Below are 19710 nucleotides of genomic sequence, written 5' to 3'. Positions count from 1 at the left end.
ACTTGATAAAGGCAAATGTCATTTAAAATGGTTGTAAATGTTAAAGTTTTTTTTTTTAACTTAATGCATTCTTTGTATTAAAAGTAAAAACCCTTTAAAATGTTGTTTCTCCCTCAACCCCCTCTTCCTTTTCCCCAAACAATGCTTACCTGAGTAAGTGGCCTGATGTTGATTCAGTGCTGTGCAAGAGATGGAAAAATGATCAGATCTGATTTTGGACAAGTTGGGGTTCATTGGCAACTCATGTATGTATAGGCAGGCTGAATGGACCCAAGTTGATCAACTGATCAACTTGGGTAAAACCAGCCTGTCTGATTTTACCTGCAATTATTGCTAGCGGCTAATATAGTTGGTATTGATGGGGGAATCAAATTATTTTCTTTCCTGTGACCCATGGTTGCAAGAAAGAAAATTGCAACGTCTATGGTCGGCTTTAAGCAAAGTTCGAGAACAGAAAGGGGTGGAGATAGCATATAGCTGACTGATTATTTCCTGTTGTCAACAGAAAAGAGACAAATGCTTTTCTAATTCATATGCTGGGTGTGGGGACTGCTACTTGGCAAATGTAACAAGATATAGCTAACTGTTTTTTTATTTTGTTATGTTGCAGCCTGATACTACAGTAGTTTAAATTCCTTTTTTTTCCCCACATGCTGGCCACACCGGGAAGGATGTGCTTCTATGCCTAGCATGGTCAGTTTGAAATAGGAAAGCAGGGGGACTTCAGCATCCCCAGGTATTTCACACAAAAGGAAACAATACAAGGCAAATAGGATATGGTTTAACACAAGTACATGGTACAAAATACACATATTAGGAATATGAAATGTTGAGGTAGCATACTCTGAGAAATAATTGCTTGAACCTCTTTAACAGATGCACAAACTAAGGCTGGCCATACATTATACAATTTTCTTTAAAAAAGTTCTTTTAGATTTACCAAAGCCATACGAGTTAAAACCTAAATACTTTCATTTACTTGTATGCAACCAGATAGGCCCTTGAACTACATAGTTGAAAGTAAACTTAGAGGAAATTGAATAAGATAATTGTATATTGTAAGGCCGGCTTAACTGTTAAACTACAACGTATATCATTGTGACTAAAGAGAGCACCTACACTCGCCAGCCACTTTATTAGCTACACCTGTTCAATTGCTTGGTAACTGCTAATCAGCCAATCACATGGCAGCAACTCAATGCATTTAGGCATGTAGACGTGGTGAAGACTACTTGCTGAAGTTCAAACCGAGCATCTGAAAGTGAAGAAAGGGGATTAAAGTAACTTTGAATGTGGCATGGTTGTTGGTGCCAGACGGGCTGGTCTGAGTATTTCAAAAAATGCTGATCTACAGGGATTTTCACACAACCATCACTAGGGTGTACAGAGAATGGTCTGCAAAATAGAAATAATCCAGTGAGCGTCAGTTGTGTGGATGAAAATGCATTTTAGAGGTCAGAGGAGAATGGGCAGACTGGTTGCTGCGACATTCAGATGGTAGGGTCAGAATTTGGCATAAACATGAAAGCACGGATCCATCCTGCCTTGTATCAGCGGTTCAGGCTGGTGGTGGTGTATTGGTGTGGGGGAGATTTTCTAGGCACTAGCAAGGTGTAAATAATAAAGTGGCCAGTGAGTGTATATGAGCTCAGTATGTAAATGACTACTATATTATTTGTACTGGCAGCATTTCCCTATGTAAATGACTATGGTTATTCGATTTCTTTTGCCATAGTTCTGACTGAAGGAAACCAGACACTGGTATAAAACTTCACAATATGTTAACAGTGATTAAGCACAGACTCACATACATACAACCTACTCAATATCCTGTTTCCCACATACCCAGTCCCTCTAGCTGTTTGGTTATCAGATGAGACTGACTGTGATAACACAATACCTAAAGGTCACTTGCAACATCCCTCAAAAACCATAGAACATACTCTAAAATGTTATTTTCCTTAAAATCTGCCAGGCATGCTGGTACATGGTTGTGATGAAAGCACTGACAACGGATTTACAAGGGAACTACCCTTTACGTGCTGTGTATTTATTGCTTGAATGCAAAAAACAATCCTGACTCCTCAACCACCTTTTCCATGCAGTATGAAGAAAATAAAACCGTAAACAGAAGGACGGACGGACGGACGGACGGACGGACGGACGGACGGACGGACGGACGGACGGACACACACACACACACACACACACACACTAAAAAATGGCATAAGGAGTAGGAAGAACTTATATTCATTATATGCCTTAGCGGACAAAAAAAAAAAAAAAAAAAAAAAAGGAAAAAAAAATTAAGGCCCATGTAAAAGGTAATTCACTTTTACAGTCCAGAGGCTGTAAAAGTGAATTACCCTTTACATGGGCCTTAATTTTTTTTTTTTTTTTTTTTTTTGGATGCTGGACAATGCGAGATAACATACATACTACCTGTACATGTGACGAGGAATAGTTCAGTGCCCTGCGGGTGAACAGATACTGAACTCTTACAACTTTTATAATCAGTGCCGCACAATACTCATGTGCTATACAGTGTGCTAAAAATAATATTATATTCCATATGTTCTGCAAAACCCCAACAAACATATAGTGCATACCATGTGTGCAAATCCTGCATATAAAGTGCATAATCACAACCTATGTGCAAATTCCACATATACAGTGCATTTAGTCATATTAGTGCAAAAATTCACAGTATTTCAATCACAATTACAAATGACTCCTAAAGTCCTTATACAATTGTACAGGGCCCTCCTTCAAAATGCTCCTAAATCATCATAAATATTGGTGCAAATTCCTGCTGTGTTGATAATCACCCGTGTGCATTCCTACATCACCAACACAAACATATACACTCTCGCCTTCTGTATTTGAACTATATGTATTTAGGTCAAATGGCGCTTTTGAGTCCATCAGATACTGAGCTCTACCAACTAGAAGAATCAGACACAGGCAAGACACAATGAAATATAGTATGGAGCGTAAAATGTACAGCCCATGACAAATGTTGTTTTGTCACCAGAAAGATTTTACTTCCCCCCCCCCCCTTTGTTCTTCTTCGTTCCTCTGTGGTAAGGAAAACATGATGAAATACAATATTCTAGCAAATCTCTATAGAGATTTGAGAATGTATTGGTAGGTTCCGATCTGCTGTATAAATTATATAATAAATAAAAAAACATAAAAAACAAACCAAAAAAAAAACAGCCACTTCACTGAAAAATATTGAACAAATCCACACCACACCGCTAAAAAAAAGGAAAATGCAGGGGGCGTGTATATGCATAAAAGTAACCAACCATAGGTTTCTTAAGCTCAGCACACACGTTGCATTACGATTATACAATCTCTTTTAAATCTACCAATAACTATGTAGTACAAGAGTCTGCCTGATTGGACACACATTGATTGGACAGATTAGGTAAGTCTTCATACAATCTTTGTACAATCAGTATTTGAGTTGCTAAAAAAAAAATTTTATATGGTCAGGTTGTGTATGGTCTCCCCTAGGTCTTGTACATACAGGATTCTACCTAAATAAGACAGTGTGCACACCAAGCTTTACTGTCCAGCCCATGTACATAAACGGCCGAATGGGAGCAGTGTAGGGGCGGGTGGCCATTTATAAACATCCTCCCGCTTTCCTGCCTGTATGCGCTCCCTGGGAGACCGTGGCACCGCAATCCGGTGCCCGCTGAGTCCTCCGGACACAGTGGAACACCAATTGCTGTATTTGACCTCTGTGTGAGGTCCCGATCATGTGATCACTGATTGGCCAATCAGTGATCACATGAATAGCAGTAAGCAAGATGTCACTTCTGACATCATTGCTTACTACGTGTGAAATCTGAATGATCACAGAGGTCACATGGTACAAGGCTATTCACAACAGCCTTGTACCATGTGACAAGCTGTGACCAGTCACAGCTCTCACAGTATTTCTCAATGGCTGCAAGAATGCATCCAGAGAGAAGGAGAAATGATTGCGGAGAAATGATTGCAGAGAAATGATTGCTTTTACAGCCATTATGGGTGTAAAAACAATCAGTGTGAAAAAAAAATAAAAAATTTCACTGTGGTGACACTATACTGCTAGGGTGACAGTATGTTAAAAAGAACAAAAAAACAATTTTAAAAAAAAAGAAAAAAAGTTACTTTTTTTATTTAAAAATTATACATTTTTGGTTATAAAAGTAATTTGGGTTTTTTTTTTTTTTTACTAACAAGATAGCTGAATACATTTTGGCCAAGATTTATGAAAAGATTATTTATTTGCAAAATTTTATAAAAAAAAAAAAACTAACTTTCAAAATATTGGGACTTTCATTTATATAGCAAAAAAAAATAAAAATCCCAGTGGTGAATAGATACCACGAAAATAAAGTTTTATCTGTCTCAAAAAAATGCTAAAAAATTAATAAGGGTACAGTGTTGCATGACCGCGCAATTGTCATTCAAACTATGATAGCACTGAAAGCTGAAAATTGGACTGGACAGGAAGGGGGTGAAAGTGTCCGGACTTGAAGAGGTTAAAGTATTTACAGAGCATTCTGCAAGCTTGAAGCAGCTTTGCTGAAACCCTAAGGCCTCCATTTTGAGGATGTTATACACAGATCTTCAGGGAATGTGACAAAAAGGGTAAGAAAAGTTTGAAGGTTTGTTTGAAAATGCTACATATTTAAACAAGCTAAGGCCTCCCCAAAAACATTGGTTTGCAGCATTTTACTGCATTTTGCTGCGTTAAGAGCATTTTTACAGCTAAAACACCTCTAAAAACCCACTAGTTCTGGGGGGTTTTTCCCACCCAAAAAATATCCCTGCCAAAACACTCTGAATAAAGCCTATGTGTGCATGGACACATAGGAGAACATGCTGGGGAGTTTACTGGCTGTAGAAAAAAATGCCAAAAGCCAAAAAACAGCAGCTGTAAAAACGTCCAGTGTGCATGAGGACTAAAGCTTTACAGGCTGTAGAAATACTAATTACTTACCATTACTAACTAGTTAAATCACTTCCAGTGGCTTACCACAGGGTCAGTTTTACAAACTAGCTCACCCTTGAAGAAATAGTGTTTATATACTTAAAGCGGTATTAAACCCAAAAGCAAACAAACATTATATTGCAGCTTAACAATTCTTAGATGTGATGGCTATTTTCTTCTTTTTTCATCTGGTGATTCAGCCAGTGAGTCTGCTGTTTTTGAAAGGAGTGTTACTGGACAGATTACCAGGTGTAAACAGAGGGAAAAAGCCAAAGAAAAGAAAACGGATGCAGCCACCACATCTAATGATTGGTAAGCAGCAGTACAATACACTTTTGGTTTTGGGTTTAATACTGCTTAAACTTTCCACTGAAATGCGTACTGAAAAGTCACCGATTTTTACACTCCCAGCCACTGTAAGTATAATACACTTCCCTGTCCCTCGCTGTAGTTTCTCCCGCTGGCTCAAATATCACTACAAAACTTTATAAATCAGTAGGAGGAACCACAGCAGCCAGTGGGGGAGCAAGTATTCAACTCGATTGACTGCTAAATATTTCAATCACCAAGGTAAATATAGTATTTCTTCTTTTGCAGGTGAACAACTTTGTAAACATGACCCTTTTGTTGTCAAGTTAAAAGTGGATGAAAACCTTATGAACCCTGCTAGCAGCTTGTTATAAGTGACAATCATCACTCCCATTAAGAGCAATTCAGCCATGCCGTATCTGAAGTCAAAGATTGCTTTAAAGACTTCAGCAAAGCTGCTTGAATCTGACCGAAAGCTTTGCAAACACTTTGTCAAACAGCTTGCTGGATCATTGCTCTTTTCAAAACATAAGTCTTGCAACTTTCCGATATTCAAAACAAGGGTGGCCCTTCAAGCACCACTCAGCTCAACAAGTCAAAAAATGAAGGAGCCGGTTAGAAAATTATCAGTGGAAGAATTGACTGCATCCTATCAGACAGTCCCTGTTCCGCTGATATTTTCCAGCCGGAGTGCAATGGTCAGCAGTGGGGATTCCTCAATCCAGAAAACTGAGCCATATATAGGCAGCTTTACTATAATCTGTACAGGGGAAATGAAGCAAGGAAGTCAATAGTTTTCTTTAAAGGATAAGTTCACCTTTTGTAACATGTTACACCCATATTCAGGGTGTAACATGTAAACTGTTACAATTGTACCGATCCCCACTCCCCCCGATGTGACAGCTAGTGCCCAGCCGCGTCACTTATTCACAATATTTTGTGACTAGGAAGTTTAAAAGTCCAGGCAGCCTGTGTAGCTGTGGACTTGCAGTTGTCAATGAAGTACCGTGGGGCTGTGGTAATTCATTGATTCTTCCTGTCTATGTAAAAGTGTTTGCTTTTACTACGAGCAGGCAGACTACACTGACAGTGTGCAGAAGACCTGCATGGCACCAGCAATCTACTGATCACTGGTGCAATGCTTTCCAGGCCACTTAGAAAAAAGAAAAAAAAAAAAAAAAAAAAAAGTAAAATGCACAATTTTCTTACCTGCAAAAAAAAAAAAAAAGTGCATTTATTATTTTTTGCTAAAAGTTAAACTTCTCCTTTAAACAAACATTTCAGCTGTTTTTGTTCAAAATGTTCATGAATCAACCCCCATATGTGTTTAAGGCTCCATTTACACTAGGGAGTTTCAAATCATGGGCAGAATCGCAGCAATTTTGCCCGCAATTTGAAAACGCACTGTGACTATGTGAAAATGCACACGATTATGGCCCGGTTTTTCGTGTGACACACGTACCACAACTGTGCAAACAATTGAGGGATGCGCGAAGCCCAAAAAAAGGTTCCAGGACCGCTTTTCTGGTCAGTATTTTGTGCCAGTATGCGCAAATGTGCACAAATACGCTCATATAGTCATACATAATGGATTTTGCCTAGGAATGTATTGTATGTGCAAGCGCAAATACGTGCAATACAAATGCCTGAAAATACATCCAGAAATGCTGATGCCTAATAGTTAGTACAGTTAGCCTAAAGGCTGCAATTTGCAGGCACAATGGAACAATAACCAGAGCAATGGAAATTACTAGTGTAAATAATTGTAGTGGTGGCCTACAAAGGGTGAGCTCTGGTAAGTTTAAAACTCTTGTATTTTCTAAAGTTGACTTCTGAAGGATACTGAAGTAATGTGTAAGAGAAACAAAGCAATTGAGGTTGGCCACCACTGCAGACCTCCTGAAAACACTAGTTGTCTTGCTGCTTCTGAAGTCAGTATTTTTAGAGTCTCTGACTTTAAGAGTTACTAAACCCACAACAGTAAAATCAGACTGTATATGCACTAAGTATGCTTGTTATACTCACTGTGGAACATAAGGGGTTAATCTACTGCATTGTGTAAAAAGGATGTTTGATCCTGTCTTCTCTGATCCTCCCCTTCCACATTCCATCTCCTGATAGAACACAGCCTTGGGGACACTCTGCTCATGTTCAGTTTGGCGTGTACTGCTAGAGAGTTTTTTTCCTTTGCTTGGAAGGGTGCATGTGATCAGCACAGGGCCAATCGGCACTGTCCAGAGGGTCAGTGGTTATGCATTTTCATAGGGCAGACAGAGGAGAATGAAAACTCTTCCTACAAGCTTTAACCGGTGCTCGGCTGGACACTGATAGAAGTCACAAGACTGCTCTAACTGCTGATGAGAAAGGATATTTAGCAGTTTATATTTACTAAAATAATTGCATTTCCATGTTCTGTGTACTGTGGGAAACGACCAGATATAGTGAATGCAGGCTCCTGAGTTTAGTAACACTTTAAACATGCTTGCAGCTGATTAAAATCACAACTTCTCACTTGAAGGCATACATGTTTTGGATCAACAGCTAACATACTGAACACGAGGGGTCAGCCTAGCAGCCAGGGAACTAGCATTATCATGAGATCAGCAATGAAAGCTTACAGCTGTTCTTAAAATTTGAAATGTAATACTGAACCAGGCTGGCCATGCATGAGCAACTCTATCTTCATATAAAATAAAAACACAGCTGGGGTGACGGGTTCAAACCCCAGTAAATCAGACCAATTAGGAGTACTTGTGTCACAATTTTGTCATGGATGGCCAACCATATGAGACTGGGGTCATTTTAGTTTACTGGAACCACTGAGTTCACTAATCTGTCTCAATAGGAGGCATGTACCATTAAAGCCTTTACATTACCATACACTAGACTCAACAAGTAAGCACTTTAACTACACAAGAAGGTTTCAGCAAACAATTGTCAGAAAGAAAAGCCCGGACTTCTGCCTGCCCATTGGAGGTCATAAGTTGTTCTACCACATTCTTCTATGTAAAGCCCCTTCCATCAGCACTGGCAGTACAAGCAGGATCTAACATGTACCAGGATATCAATATACACAGAGGACAGCCCAAGATACAGTGGTGAGGAGCAGAAATACATCATATTTCTACCCAACAGCTCAGTACCAGACACTGCACACGAGTGTTTATGTCCAGCACAGGCCCTTGCAAACAGAAATAGCCACTTTCTTTCTTTCTTTACTAAATAAAAGAATACTAAGAAACTATGCTCTACTGAAAGATCTGCATAGATCATAAACTGTCAAACTATGCTAGAAGCCATAAAGCACGGATTTGACGTCTGGCAACATGAATAGTAAACCATTACAAGCCCCACTGAAGATGCAGGCTCTAAAGTAACACTAAGGACACACTACAGCATAGGTGTAACCCACATGATCCCCCCAGTGAGAGGAATGCTTCTGCAGCACACTCTTGGATGATACAATTGAACACACTCACCTCAGTTTATCTGTATGGATTCCATTTAATCCTAAACTGTCTGGACGCTCCTTTCTCCTCCTGTACAAGTCTGACTGGGACAGCTCCTTTAGCTGCAAAGCATTCATCTTTAAATCCCAAAATGTAATTCATCCAGAGAAGCCCCCAAACAATAAAGTTCAAATAGCCTCCAGAGACAGGAGCGTTGTGTGTACGCACACCTGCAGTGTTCCAGGCACAGAATGCCTTGCCAGAAGCAATCGCAGCCTTCTTCCTGTTTCTCACTCGCACACACCCATCTACAGGGCCACTCCGGTATGCTCTCCTTATCACAGACCTACACACCTATGGGATGGTCTAGGAAAGCAATCTGAAAAGCTGGCTGGAGGCGGGCTTGCTTGGGTCATCTTTTGTCCTTTGAAACTGCACACACAACCTCATTGTTGTGCCAAGTGGACAGGCACCCACACAAAGTAATGCTAAATCTATGCATCAGAGAATACAGTACACAAAGCCATCAGGACTACAAACTGAATGCCTGCTTCCACTTGCGTGTTATTTTGCTGGGCAAACTACAATTGCACTCAGCACAGAATTAATATAGTTGACATATTACATTACCAGCTTCATATCAATAACCAATCTAGGACAAAAGAGCCAGTAGTGCCCTTCCTAAATTAATTACCAACTACACACAGAACAGTTCCTGCCTCAAGTTATGGTTTTGCTTTCCTCCAAGTTATTTTTCCAAACATTTTAAAGCTCCAATTTTCTAGCATGCCAACTTATTTTCTTGAATCACTTTGCTAAGCTCATCCATGGTCCCATTGTGCACTCTGTTATTGCACAGGTCAATATACATCCCTCACAAAAACTGCATAGAGTATGCATACATGGAATGTAATAAATGACACTACCTCTACGCATATACAGTTGTGTCCAAAATTATTCAACCCCCAATGCTGTAAAGGGGTTTAGGGACTATAGTGTACATTTGGAATTGTATTCAGAATCAAATCCTACAAGGACGTTGTAACTACCCAAATGCAACTAAAATGACATCAATTGTTTATGTAATACAGTAGTAAATGGTTCTTATGTGGTTTCTTCATTGCCACAATTATTCAACCCCTTAAAGACTACCACTCTGAAGAACAGAGGTTCATACAGGTGCTTTCCATCAGGTATTGAAAACACCTGTGGATGTCACCGAGCAGCAATCAAGCATAATAAGCACCAATTAGGCAGCTTTAAAATGACTGTGATACTCAGCTCCTTCTAGACATTTACTGGTGTGGTTACAAACATGGTGAAGGCAAGAGAATGGTCCAGGAAGACAAGAGAAGAGGTGATTTCTCTTCACAGGAAGGGCAATGGCTATAAGAAGATTGCAAAGATGTTAAACATACCAAGAGACACCTTAGGAAGCATCATTCGCAAATTCAAGGCAAAGGGCACTGTTGAAACGCTACCTGGTCGTGGCAGAAAGAAGATGCTGACTTCGACTGCTGTGCGCTACCTGAAGCGTAGAGTGGAGAGAAGTCCCCGTGTGACTGCTGAGGAACTGAGAAAAGATTTGTCAGATGTGGGTACAGAAGTTTCAGCCCAGACAATAAGACGCACACTGCGTAATGAAGGCCTCCGTGCCAGAACTCCCAGGCGTACCCCCTTGCTGTCTCCAAAGAATAAGAAGAGTCGACTGCAGTATGCCAAAAGCCATGTGGACAAACCACAAAAGTTGTGGGATAGTGTTCTGTGGACTGATGAAACAAAATTAGAACTGTTTGGGCCCATGGATCAACGCTATGTTTGGAGGAGGAAGAACAAGGCCTATGATGAAAAGAACACCTTGCCTACTGTGAAGCATGGTGGAGGGTCAATCATGCTTTGGGGCTGTTTTGCTTCTGCAGGTACAGGGAAGCTTCAGCGTGTGCAAGGTACCATGAATTCTCTTCAGTACCAGGAGATATTGGATGGAAACGTGATGCAGTCCGTCACACACCTGAGGCTTGGGAGACGTTGGACCTTTCAACAGGACAATGATCCCAAGCATACCTCCAAGTCCACTAGAGCATGGTTGCAGAGGAAAGGCTGGAACATTTTGGAGTGGCCATCGCAGTCACCAGACTTAAATCCGATTGAGAACCTCTGGTGGGACTTAAAGAAAGCAGTTGCAGTGCGCAAGCCTAAGAATGTGACTGAACTGGAGGCCTTTGCCCATGAAGAATGGGCGAAGATACCCGTAGATCGCTGCAAGACACTTGTGTCAAGCTACAGTTGTGACCAAAATTATTCAACCCCCACTGAAATTGAGTGTTTTGGCCAGTTTGACATTGCTTTTGATCATTCAGTCATCTTGCTTACATTTACATTAAAGAGGCACTTGTAGGTCAGACAAATATAACATAACAGTTATAATGAAATAACCACAAATGTCTTTTCTGTGCTCACAGCATTATCAGTTTTATTCAACCCCCAAGTGACATTCAATCTTAGTACTTAGTACAGCATCCTTTTACAGTTATAACAGCTTTTAAACGTGAAGCATAGCTTGACACAAGTGTCTTGCAGCGATCTACGGGTATCTTCGCCCATTCTTCATGGGCAAAGGCCTCCAGTTCAGTCACATTCTTAGGCTTGCGCACTGCAACTGCTTTCTTTAAGTCCCACCAGAGGTTCTCAATCGGATTTAAGTCTGGTGACTGCGATGGCCACTCCAAAATGTTCCAGCCTTTCCTCTGCAACCATGCTCTAGTGGACTTGGAGGTATGCTTGGGATCATTGTCCTGTTGAAAGGTCCAACGTCTCCCAAGCCTCAGGTGTGTGACGGACTGCATCACGTTTCCATCCAATATCTCCTGGTACTGAAGAGAATTCATGGTACCTTGCACACGCTGAAGCTTCCCTGTACCTGCAGAAGCAAAACAGCCCCAAAGCATGATTGACCCTCCACCATGCTTCACAGTAGGCAAGGTGTTCTTTTCATCATAGGCCTTGTTCTTCCTCCTCCAAACATAGCGTTGATCCATGGGCCCAAACAGTTCTAATTTTGTTTCATCAGTCCACAGAACACTATCCCACAACTTTTGTGGTTTGTCCACATGGCTTTTGGCATACTGCAGTCGACTCTTCTTATTCTTTGGAGACAGCAAGGGGGTACGCCTGGGAGTTCTGGCACGGAGGCCTTCATTACGCAGTGTGCGTCTTATTGTCTGGGCTGAAACTTCTGTACCCACATCTGACAAATCTTTTCTCAGTTCCTCAGCAGTCACACGGGGACTTCTCTCCACTCTACGCTTCAGGTAGCGCACAGCAGTCGAAGTCAGCATCTTCTTTCTGCCACGACCAGGTAGCGTTTCAACAGTGCCCTTTGCCTTGAATTTGCGAATGATGCTTCCTAAGGTGTCTCTTGGTATGTTTAACATCTTTGCAATCTTCTTATAGCCATTGCCCTTCCTGTGAAGAGAAATCACCTCTTCTCTTGTCTTCCTGGACCATTCTCTTGCCTTCACCATGTTTGTAACCACACCAGTAAATGTCTAGAAGGAGCTGAGTATCACAGTCATTTTAAAGCTGCCTAATTGGTGCTTATTATGCTTGATTGCTGCTCGGTGACATCCACAGGTGTTTTCAATACCTGATGGAAAGCACCTGTATGAACCTCTGTTCTTCAGAGTGGTAGTCTTTAAGGGGTTGAATAATTGTGGCAATGAAGAAACCACATAAGAACCATTTACTACTGTATTACATAAACAATTGATGTCATTTTAGTTGCATTTGGGTAGTTACAACGTCCTTGTAGGATTTGATTCTGAATACAATTCCAAATGTACACTATAGTCCCTAAACCCCTTTACAGCATTGGGGGTTGAATAATTTTGGTCACAACTGTATGCTTCACGTTTAAAAGCTGTTATAACTGTAAAAGGATGCTGTACTAAGTACTAAGATTGAATGTCACTTGGGGGTTGAATAAAACTGATAATGCTGTGAGCACAGAAAAGACATTTGTGGTTATTTCATTATAACTGTTATGTTATATTTGTCTGACCTACAAGTGCCTCTTTAATGTAAATGTAAGCAAGATGACTGAATGATCAAAAGCAATGTCAAACTGGCCAAAACACTCAATTTCAGTGGGGGTTGAATAATTTTGGACACAACTGTAGCATAACTGAAGTGCTGTACACAAAAAGGAATCTCGTACATCAATAATACTTTGGGATTGAACTGCTAAATGCCAGGAGTTATGACAAAGAACTAAAGCACTGGTGTAAATGTATGCTATAGCAAATATACATTGTCAAAAACAATTCAGAATCCAGATTTCATAAAGCAAGCAGATTTCAATTGAAATCATATTAAAGTGGTTGGAAAGGGTCAAGGTTTTTTACCTTCAAGCATTTTTTTGCATGACAGTAAAAAACCTTCAGTGTGCAGCATCCCCTCCTAATACTTACCTGATCCCCGTCGCAATCCAGCGATGTGCATGAGAGCCTCAGCTTTCCAGGTACTCTCTCTCATTGGCTGAGACAGCAGTGGAAGCCAATGGCTCCCACTGCAGTCAATCACAGCCAGTGAGCCATTAAGAAGAGAAAGGAAGGTCCCTGGCTGGATGTAGCTTAACCCTCGAGATTCGACCAGTCCCTTCTGTCGATATGAGGATGGATTTTGCTGTGATCCCCTCGGAGCCCCTCCCTCCCCTTTTTTGTGTGTGTGTGTTGTCCGTGTCTCTCTACTATTTGTCTTTTTCTACTTTCCTGTTTAATCTGTCCTTAAACATATTTTACGGATTGTGCCTGCTGTTTTATGCGCTACATTCGCAATACTATTTATGCAATCTAGATTTCTTTATAAAACTTTAGGTCATGAACATGTACTATTTTTTTGGTGAGGCCTCTTCTCATGCCTCTCCCACTTTCTATAATGTTGATGTAGAAAAACTTCCCTTTAGAGTTTACATTATCATTGACCCACGAAGGTTTGTTGCCCGTTCCCTTCCAACCCCTTCCCCCGTCCTCTCCCTCAGGGCACCTATGTAAACTTTTCAGCTTTTGCCTTTATCGCTGCATGCCTTGAACCAGCTTCCCTTCATTTAATCAATTTATAAATGTTGGTCATTGAATTTTTGCTCCGAATGTCTGTTTATCTTTGCTTACTACTCAATAAAGCTCTTTGTAAAAGAAGAGAAAGGAAGAAGGGCCAATCCGCGGCTCTGTGTGTGAATGGACATGAAGAGCAGCAGCTTGGAAGCAAGCTGCTTGCTCTGGGAGCACTCGGCAGGCAGGAGGGAGCACCGGTGGGGCACCCGAGAAGAGGAGGACCAGGGCTGCTCTGGGCAAAACCAATGCACAGAGCAGGAAAGTAGGACATGTATATTTTTTTAAAAACTTGCCTTTAATATCACATTAAAGATTATAAAAGATTTTAGTAATTGGGTTTACATATACTTTGCTGCAAGTAGAACTAGAAAAGATAAACTTTTTTTTTCCCCCTTCTCATTTTCAATAGAGTAAGGGAGGGTTTTAACCCACAAGTTTTTTTTACTATCCGCATCCCATTGGGGACATTTCCCTTCACTTCCTGTTCCTTTATAAATACCAATAATAATTATTATTATTAAAGTACCATCGATTTTATGCAGCACTTTTACATATATTAGACATTCACATCAGTCCCTAACCCTCAAGGAGTGTACAATCTAAGACCCATAGTCAAAATGGGAAGTGAGAGCAAATCTTTGTAAATTAACTTCTTACCTACAGCGCTATAGCTGAAAGGATGGCTACAGCACAGTTGTCTAGTTCCTTGGACGACATCCATGGACGCCATTCCAGAACATGCCCTCTGTGCACCCCCAGCGGAGCGCACCCGGCCCCGCCAGTGACTGCTGTGTCCTATGGACACAGCTGATCACATGATACGTTAAACGGCTAATCACAGTGGCCTTTTACCATGTGATCAGCTGTGTCCAAAGACAGCAGATCACCAAGTAAATACAGTTGCCGGTTATCAGCTGCACTTTCCTCACGCTATCACAGCATGAGGAAAGTACTGCCGATAACCAACACTTGTCAGAACTGATCTGCACTGATCATCAGGGCACTGATGCTCAGTGCTGCCCACCTGTGCCACCCACCTGTACGCATCATCAGTGCCGCCTATCATTGCTTATCAGCGCCGCTTATCCGAGCCCATCAGCGCCGCTTATCCGAGCCCATCAGCGCCGCTTATCCGAGCCCATCAGCGCCGCTTATCCGAGCCCATCAGCGCCGCTTATCCGAGCCCATCAGCGCCGCCTCATCAACACATATCAGTGAAAGAGAAAAATTACCTGTTTGCAAAATTTTATAATAGAAACAAAGAAAAACTTTTTTTTTAACATTTTTTTCGTTTATAGCGCAAAAAATAAAATCACCCAGTGGCGATTAAATACCACCAAAAGAAAGCTCTATTTTTGTTAAATTATTAAAATGTCATATGGGTACAGTGTTGAATGACCACGCAATTGTCATTCAAAGTGCAACAGTGCTGAAAGCTGAAAATTGGCCTGGGCAGGTAAGGGGTATGAGTGCCCGGTAGGCAAGTGGTTAAGGGGATCCCTTGGGGTACCCCCAGGTCACCAGAACTAGCATCCCTCCTATTACTGTTCTGGGAACAACCCAAAATGTGGGATTCTTTAAACTTTTTTTAAACTTTGTTCATAATCGGCTTTATTCTGTCAACTCATCTAGTTAATCTAGAACCTTTGTTAGTAGTACCTGTGAACATACAATGTTATAGACACTTTCTATTCCAGGTGGAACTTTGCAAGCACCATAACTGCTTTCGCTTTGTTTCAGAAATTAATCTTTCTTGCCTTTTTTACAAGTTTAAAAGTTCTGTAGTATGACCATACATCTCTTCTTCCCAATAGTGGGGGGAGGAGTTACAGGACACTGTGCAGACACAGTATGCCTGTATTCCATAGCCTGTTCAGCCTGAGGCAGGATGCTAGCTGTGTTTGAGGAGGGAACATGTTCAAGAGGCAAACTGTGATTAGGAGGGGTGTGTTCCAGAAGTAGGCTGAGAATGCTTGGGGGAAGGGGGGGGGGCGGGGGTTATGATTGCACAAACTACCCAATACAGGCATGCAGTGTCTGCACAGTGTCCTGTACCTGTATATATGTGTGGATTCACATATGTGCAGTGCGAATTGAAGCACTGTTTTCACAGCTAATTGAGAAAATAGTAGTTCAGAGATTCACATCATGTTTATAACAGGATCAAGTCAGGATTTCATCCTGTTCACAAGTGAATGAAGTGCAAAACAGAAGCATTCCCATAGAAGTCAATGAGTCTGAATTTGCACCCGAGCTGGACCACACTGCTCAGAAAACTGACAGCACTCTCAATTCACATTGAATCTGCACCAGACATATGTGAACAGTCACAACAATAGAAAGCAACGTTCTTTCGCATGTCATGCGAATTGGATGCAGTTCAAAATGCATCCAATTCATATATTTGTGAACCAGGTCTGAATAGCCAGCTGAAGGATGAAAACGGACCATGCTAACACAGATCAGCTTCTGTGCTTCGTATGTTCAGTGGAAGAAAGGTGACTGGCAGGACCAACCAGATACTTCAGATTGAAGATGTACATGAAAATGACAAAGACTATGATGTATAAAATACACATATGTGAACACACATAGGAAAACATTTTTAGGATAACATACACTTTTAAAAGAGAAGTGTGGGTTTAAACTGATTTCAAAAGCTGAAGGATTTTAACCTTCAAGAATTCTATGCTTGAAGGCAAAAAAACCTTCTGTGTGCTGCTCCCCTCAGTCTTATGGACACACAGAGCTGGGCTCAGGAGCAAACACGCACCAGTGCACCCATAGCAAGCCACTTGCTATTGGGGGCACTGGCCAAGGGGGAAGAGCAAGGAGCACCGGCAAGGGACCCGAGAAGGAGAGGATCAGGGCTGCTCTGTAAAAAATCACTGCATGGAGAAGGTAAGCATGACTTTTTTTTTTTTTTTTTTTTTTAGGCCAAACCTTTATTACCACACAATGGCCCCTGATCGCCCAGTTCTCATCTTCAGTGAACACTGGACCAGGGCTTGAAATTTCCACTCTCCTGCTCGCCAATGGCGAGTGAAAATTATGGTGGGGGGCGAGTGTGTCCCCCAGGGCAGGGGCGTATTTCCCTCGAGGCACCGCTCTCCGGAAGAAGGTACCTTTTGGGCAGCAGCGGACAGAGCCATGCAGGGCCGCCAGCAGAGGGGTCGCACCGATACCCTTGCAGTGGCCCGGACAGGAGGATCGATGTGGGAGAGGGCAGTTGCAGAGCGATGCTCCTATACCTCTACTTCCAGCAGCTGACGAGCCGGGACCAGGGGACAGCCTGGAGCAGGGAGAGGAGAAGTGTCGGAGAGGAATAAGCCTGGAGGAGGTGAGCTGTGCTGTGTTCTGTGGGATCTCCCTGCCTCCCTCCCTACACGGACGGATCGTACGGGGCTCAAACTCCCCACCCCCTCCTTCCTGCTGCCCGGAGATCAGCAGCCCTTGGAGAAGGTGTTTGTGTGCAGCCCCATACGATGTGAGAGAGGGAAGAGAGAGGGAGGCCTGGCTAGTAGCTCAGGACTTGAAATTTTAAGCCCTGCACTAGGCTGTGGAGGGGGTGGGAGTGGCTGGCTCAGGCTCTCAGCGGCAGATAATGGGCCGAGCTAGCTGCCAGTCAGGCATCTGGTCGGAACCCAACAATAATGTACAGACCAGCTCTGTGACATCAGCCAACAATGGGTCACAGGAGTGCAGAACTAAAATCACTCTTGTGACCCACAGGAGAAGTATGGCCAAAAGAGCTTTGACCATACTTCTCTTTTCAAGCAAGTAAAATAATCCCTAGTCACACTAGTACAAGCTTACAGAGGGTTGAGGCTTCACTCTCCCTGCCTCTATGGTAGAGCAATGGACAATCACCAAGCATTAATGCTGCCAATTGGAAGAAGGGGTGTGAGCCACATGCTCCTCTATACCAGGAAGTACTAGGTATTTTTTGCTCCTGCCAGCTGAAAGGCCTGGCCCAAAATTGGCAAACAAGGGTTTGCCAGGGAAGCCCCCTTAATACAGAAACCTATGCTCCACCGCCAAACACCAGCTATGGGATGTATGGAATGGTCAGTAACATGTACAAAACAACAATTCTGCACTTTGAAATGAAGACCTATTTAAGCATTGCGGAGAGGCCAAAGATATTGCAGACTTCAGCTCAGAGGGAAAGAGGTTAGGCATTCATGAGAACAAGCAATATGTACGTCAATGTTCAATTGAGCACATTTAACGCTCCTTAAAAGCTTCCAAAACGTCCTATGCGCGGTTTTGAGGCAGTTGATAGGCGTTTGCCAAGCGTTAAAACCGCAACACAAACTCCTATAATGAAGTTAAATGGTATTAACGCTCCGCAACCGCCTCGCAAACGCACACGCCAGCCAGGCGTTTGTGGAGCGGCACCATAGACTTGAATGGGAGGCTTCAACTCCTGACTAGACACGAGGCGTCAGTTTTGCCACGACGCTAACGCTTCCGTGTGAACAGCACTGTGTGCTGCCATGTGCAGAATTTTCATAGGTGTTTGAGAAGCATTAAAAACGCTTCCCAAATGGCTGTCTGACGCATGCTGACAAAGCTAGTGTGAACTTAGCCAAAGTCTTTCAAGCACCTCCAGAAAAGGTTGGTATTTCAGTGCTACTTGGCATATGGCTTGGCTTCGTTTTAGTCACCAACAAACATGACAGACAAGTTGATGATTGACCCTTGTGTATACCCTAATTCTATGTTTAGTGACATTACTCAGAGCTCATGACTTCCCAACTGAACAAATGCATTATAGTGTTGCTGGATGAGCTACAGTCATGTGAAATTTGCTGTAGAGCATGAGGCATGGAATGTAATTTACCCGAACTGAGCAGAAAGTGCATTTGTCATCTAGCATTTTGTACTTGTTTAGATTAAATACGATGTTCATGCTGTACAGTCAGGTTATGGCAAATTTGTACAATGTGCCAATTTAAAAAGCCATAAGTAAAGAAGTTCTAGGAGTCCAAACCTAGTTTTCTCACATGCTACTGTACAGTAATGTAAGCCAGAGAATTATGCAGATTTATAAAAACCACACAAGTTCAATTTGTCTCCAGAACATAAAAGGCAGAGGTACACCTTCAGGGGATTCATGCCTAGTACACACGATGAGAATAATCAGACAAATGATCGTCCGTTTTTGCATGCTAGTCTCATATCCAAAACGAGTAGGTAACTCAAGTTACAAAACTTCTCAGAAGACAGAATACAACTTTGATGTAATGTATTGTATTCTTTCATTTCCGAGCGTTCACGGTGTTGGCCCGTTTTTTTTCCGTGCAAATACTATAATAATTACATGAAAATCATTCTGTTCTCTTACGAGAAAAATTTTCCTGCTTGCCGCTTCGGAAATTTTCGCATAAACTGTCACGATTGGCTCTTGAAAATGGTGTACTAACGATCAGATTATTGAACGATTGCTCGGATGGAAAGTTTTCCATCCGATTTTCCCATTGTGTGTAATAGGGATAAAACTGGTGTGAAGCACAGAAGGACAGAATATGGAGGAAAACTCCTGAAGGGTGCATACACTGTCAGAACATAGTAGCTTGCACAAGGAAAGGGGGATAAAGAACAAGAGTTATGTTTAGAGGGGCACACAGGGTATAATGCATTACAGGAGAGGTATACATTGATTCAAATGGAACCCTGTCATGTAACAAAATTATTGTGTGGAAAACCTTAGAAGAAAGCTGCCATTTTCAGACTCATTGTGCCATACTAGATAAAAACTGAACAAAGGGACAGCAAACGCTCAAGAATCTGGTAAGGTCAGCAGCAAATGCACTAAAAAGGAACCCTAAACCTTATATGAAAT

The 19710-nt window shown here is 41.9% G+C and overlaps 1 protein-coding gene and 1 long non-coding RNA gene across 5 annotated transcripts in view; one reads left to right on the top strand and one right to left on the bottom strand.

The window, feature by feature from the left end:
- Positions 1–19710, top strand: part of LOC149459385 (uncharacterized) — a 199138-nt gene that overhangs the window by 60850 nt on the left and 118578 nt on the right. The gene's annotated exons all lie outside the window — the stretch shown is intronic.
- Positions 1–19710, bottom strand: part of LIMS1 (LIM zinc finger domain containing 1) — a 128287-nt gene that overhangs the window by 56490 nt on the left and 52087 nt on the right. The window contains exon 1 of one of the 4 annotated variants that reach the window (XM_089681279.1): positions 8782–8952. The exons of 2 other annotated variants lie outside the window; for them this stretch is intronic. In XM_089681279.1, the coding sequence (XP_089537405.1) occupies positions 8782–8888 (107 nt within the window). In that variant the 5' untranslated portion in view covers positions 8889–8952. Of the gene's footprint in view, positions 1–8781; positions 8953–19710 lie in introns of those variants that run through there. One more of the 4 variants, XM_089681280.1, reaches the window with a different exon arrangement.

The sequence above is a fragment of the Staurois parvus genome, unplaced genomic scaffold (assembly GCF_062004578.1).
Source record: "Staurois parvus isolate SC_StPar_1 unplaced genomic scaffold, SC_StPar_1.0 ptg000262l, whole genome shotgun sequence".
In the NCBI taxonomy this organism is placed as follows: domain Eukaryota; kingdom Metazoa; phylum Chordata; class Amphibia; order Anura; family Ranidae; genus Staurois; species Staurois parvus.
Note: the sequence above shows the minus strand (reverse complement) of the source record. Positions and strands in the feature narration are given on the sequence as shown.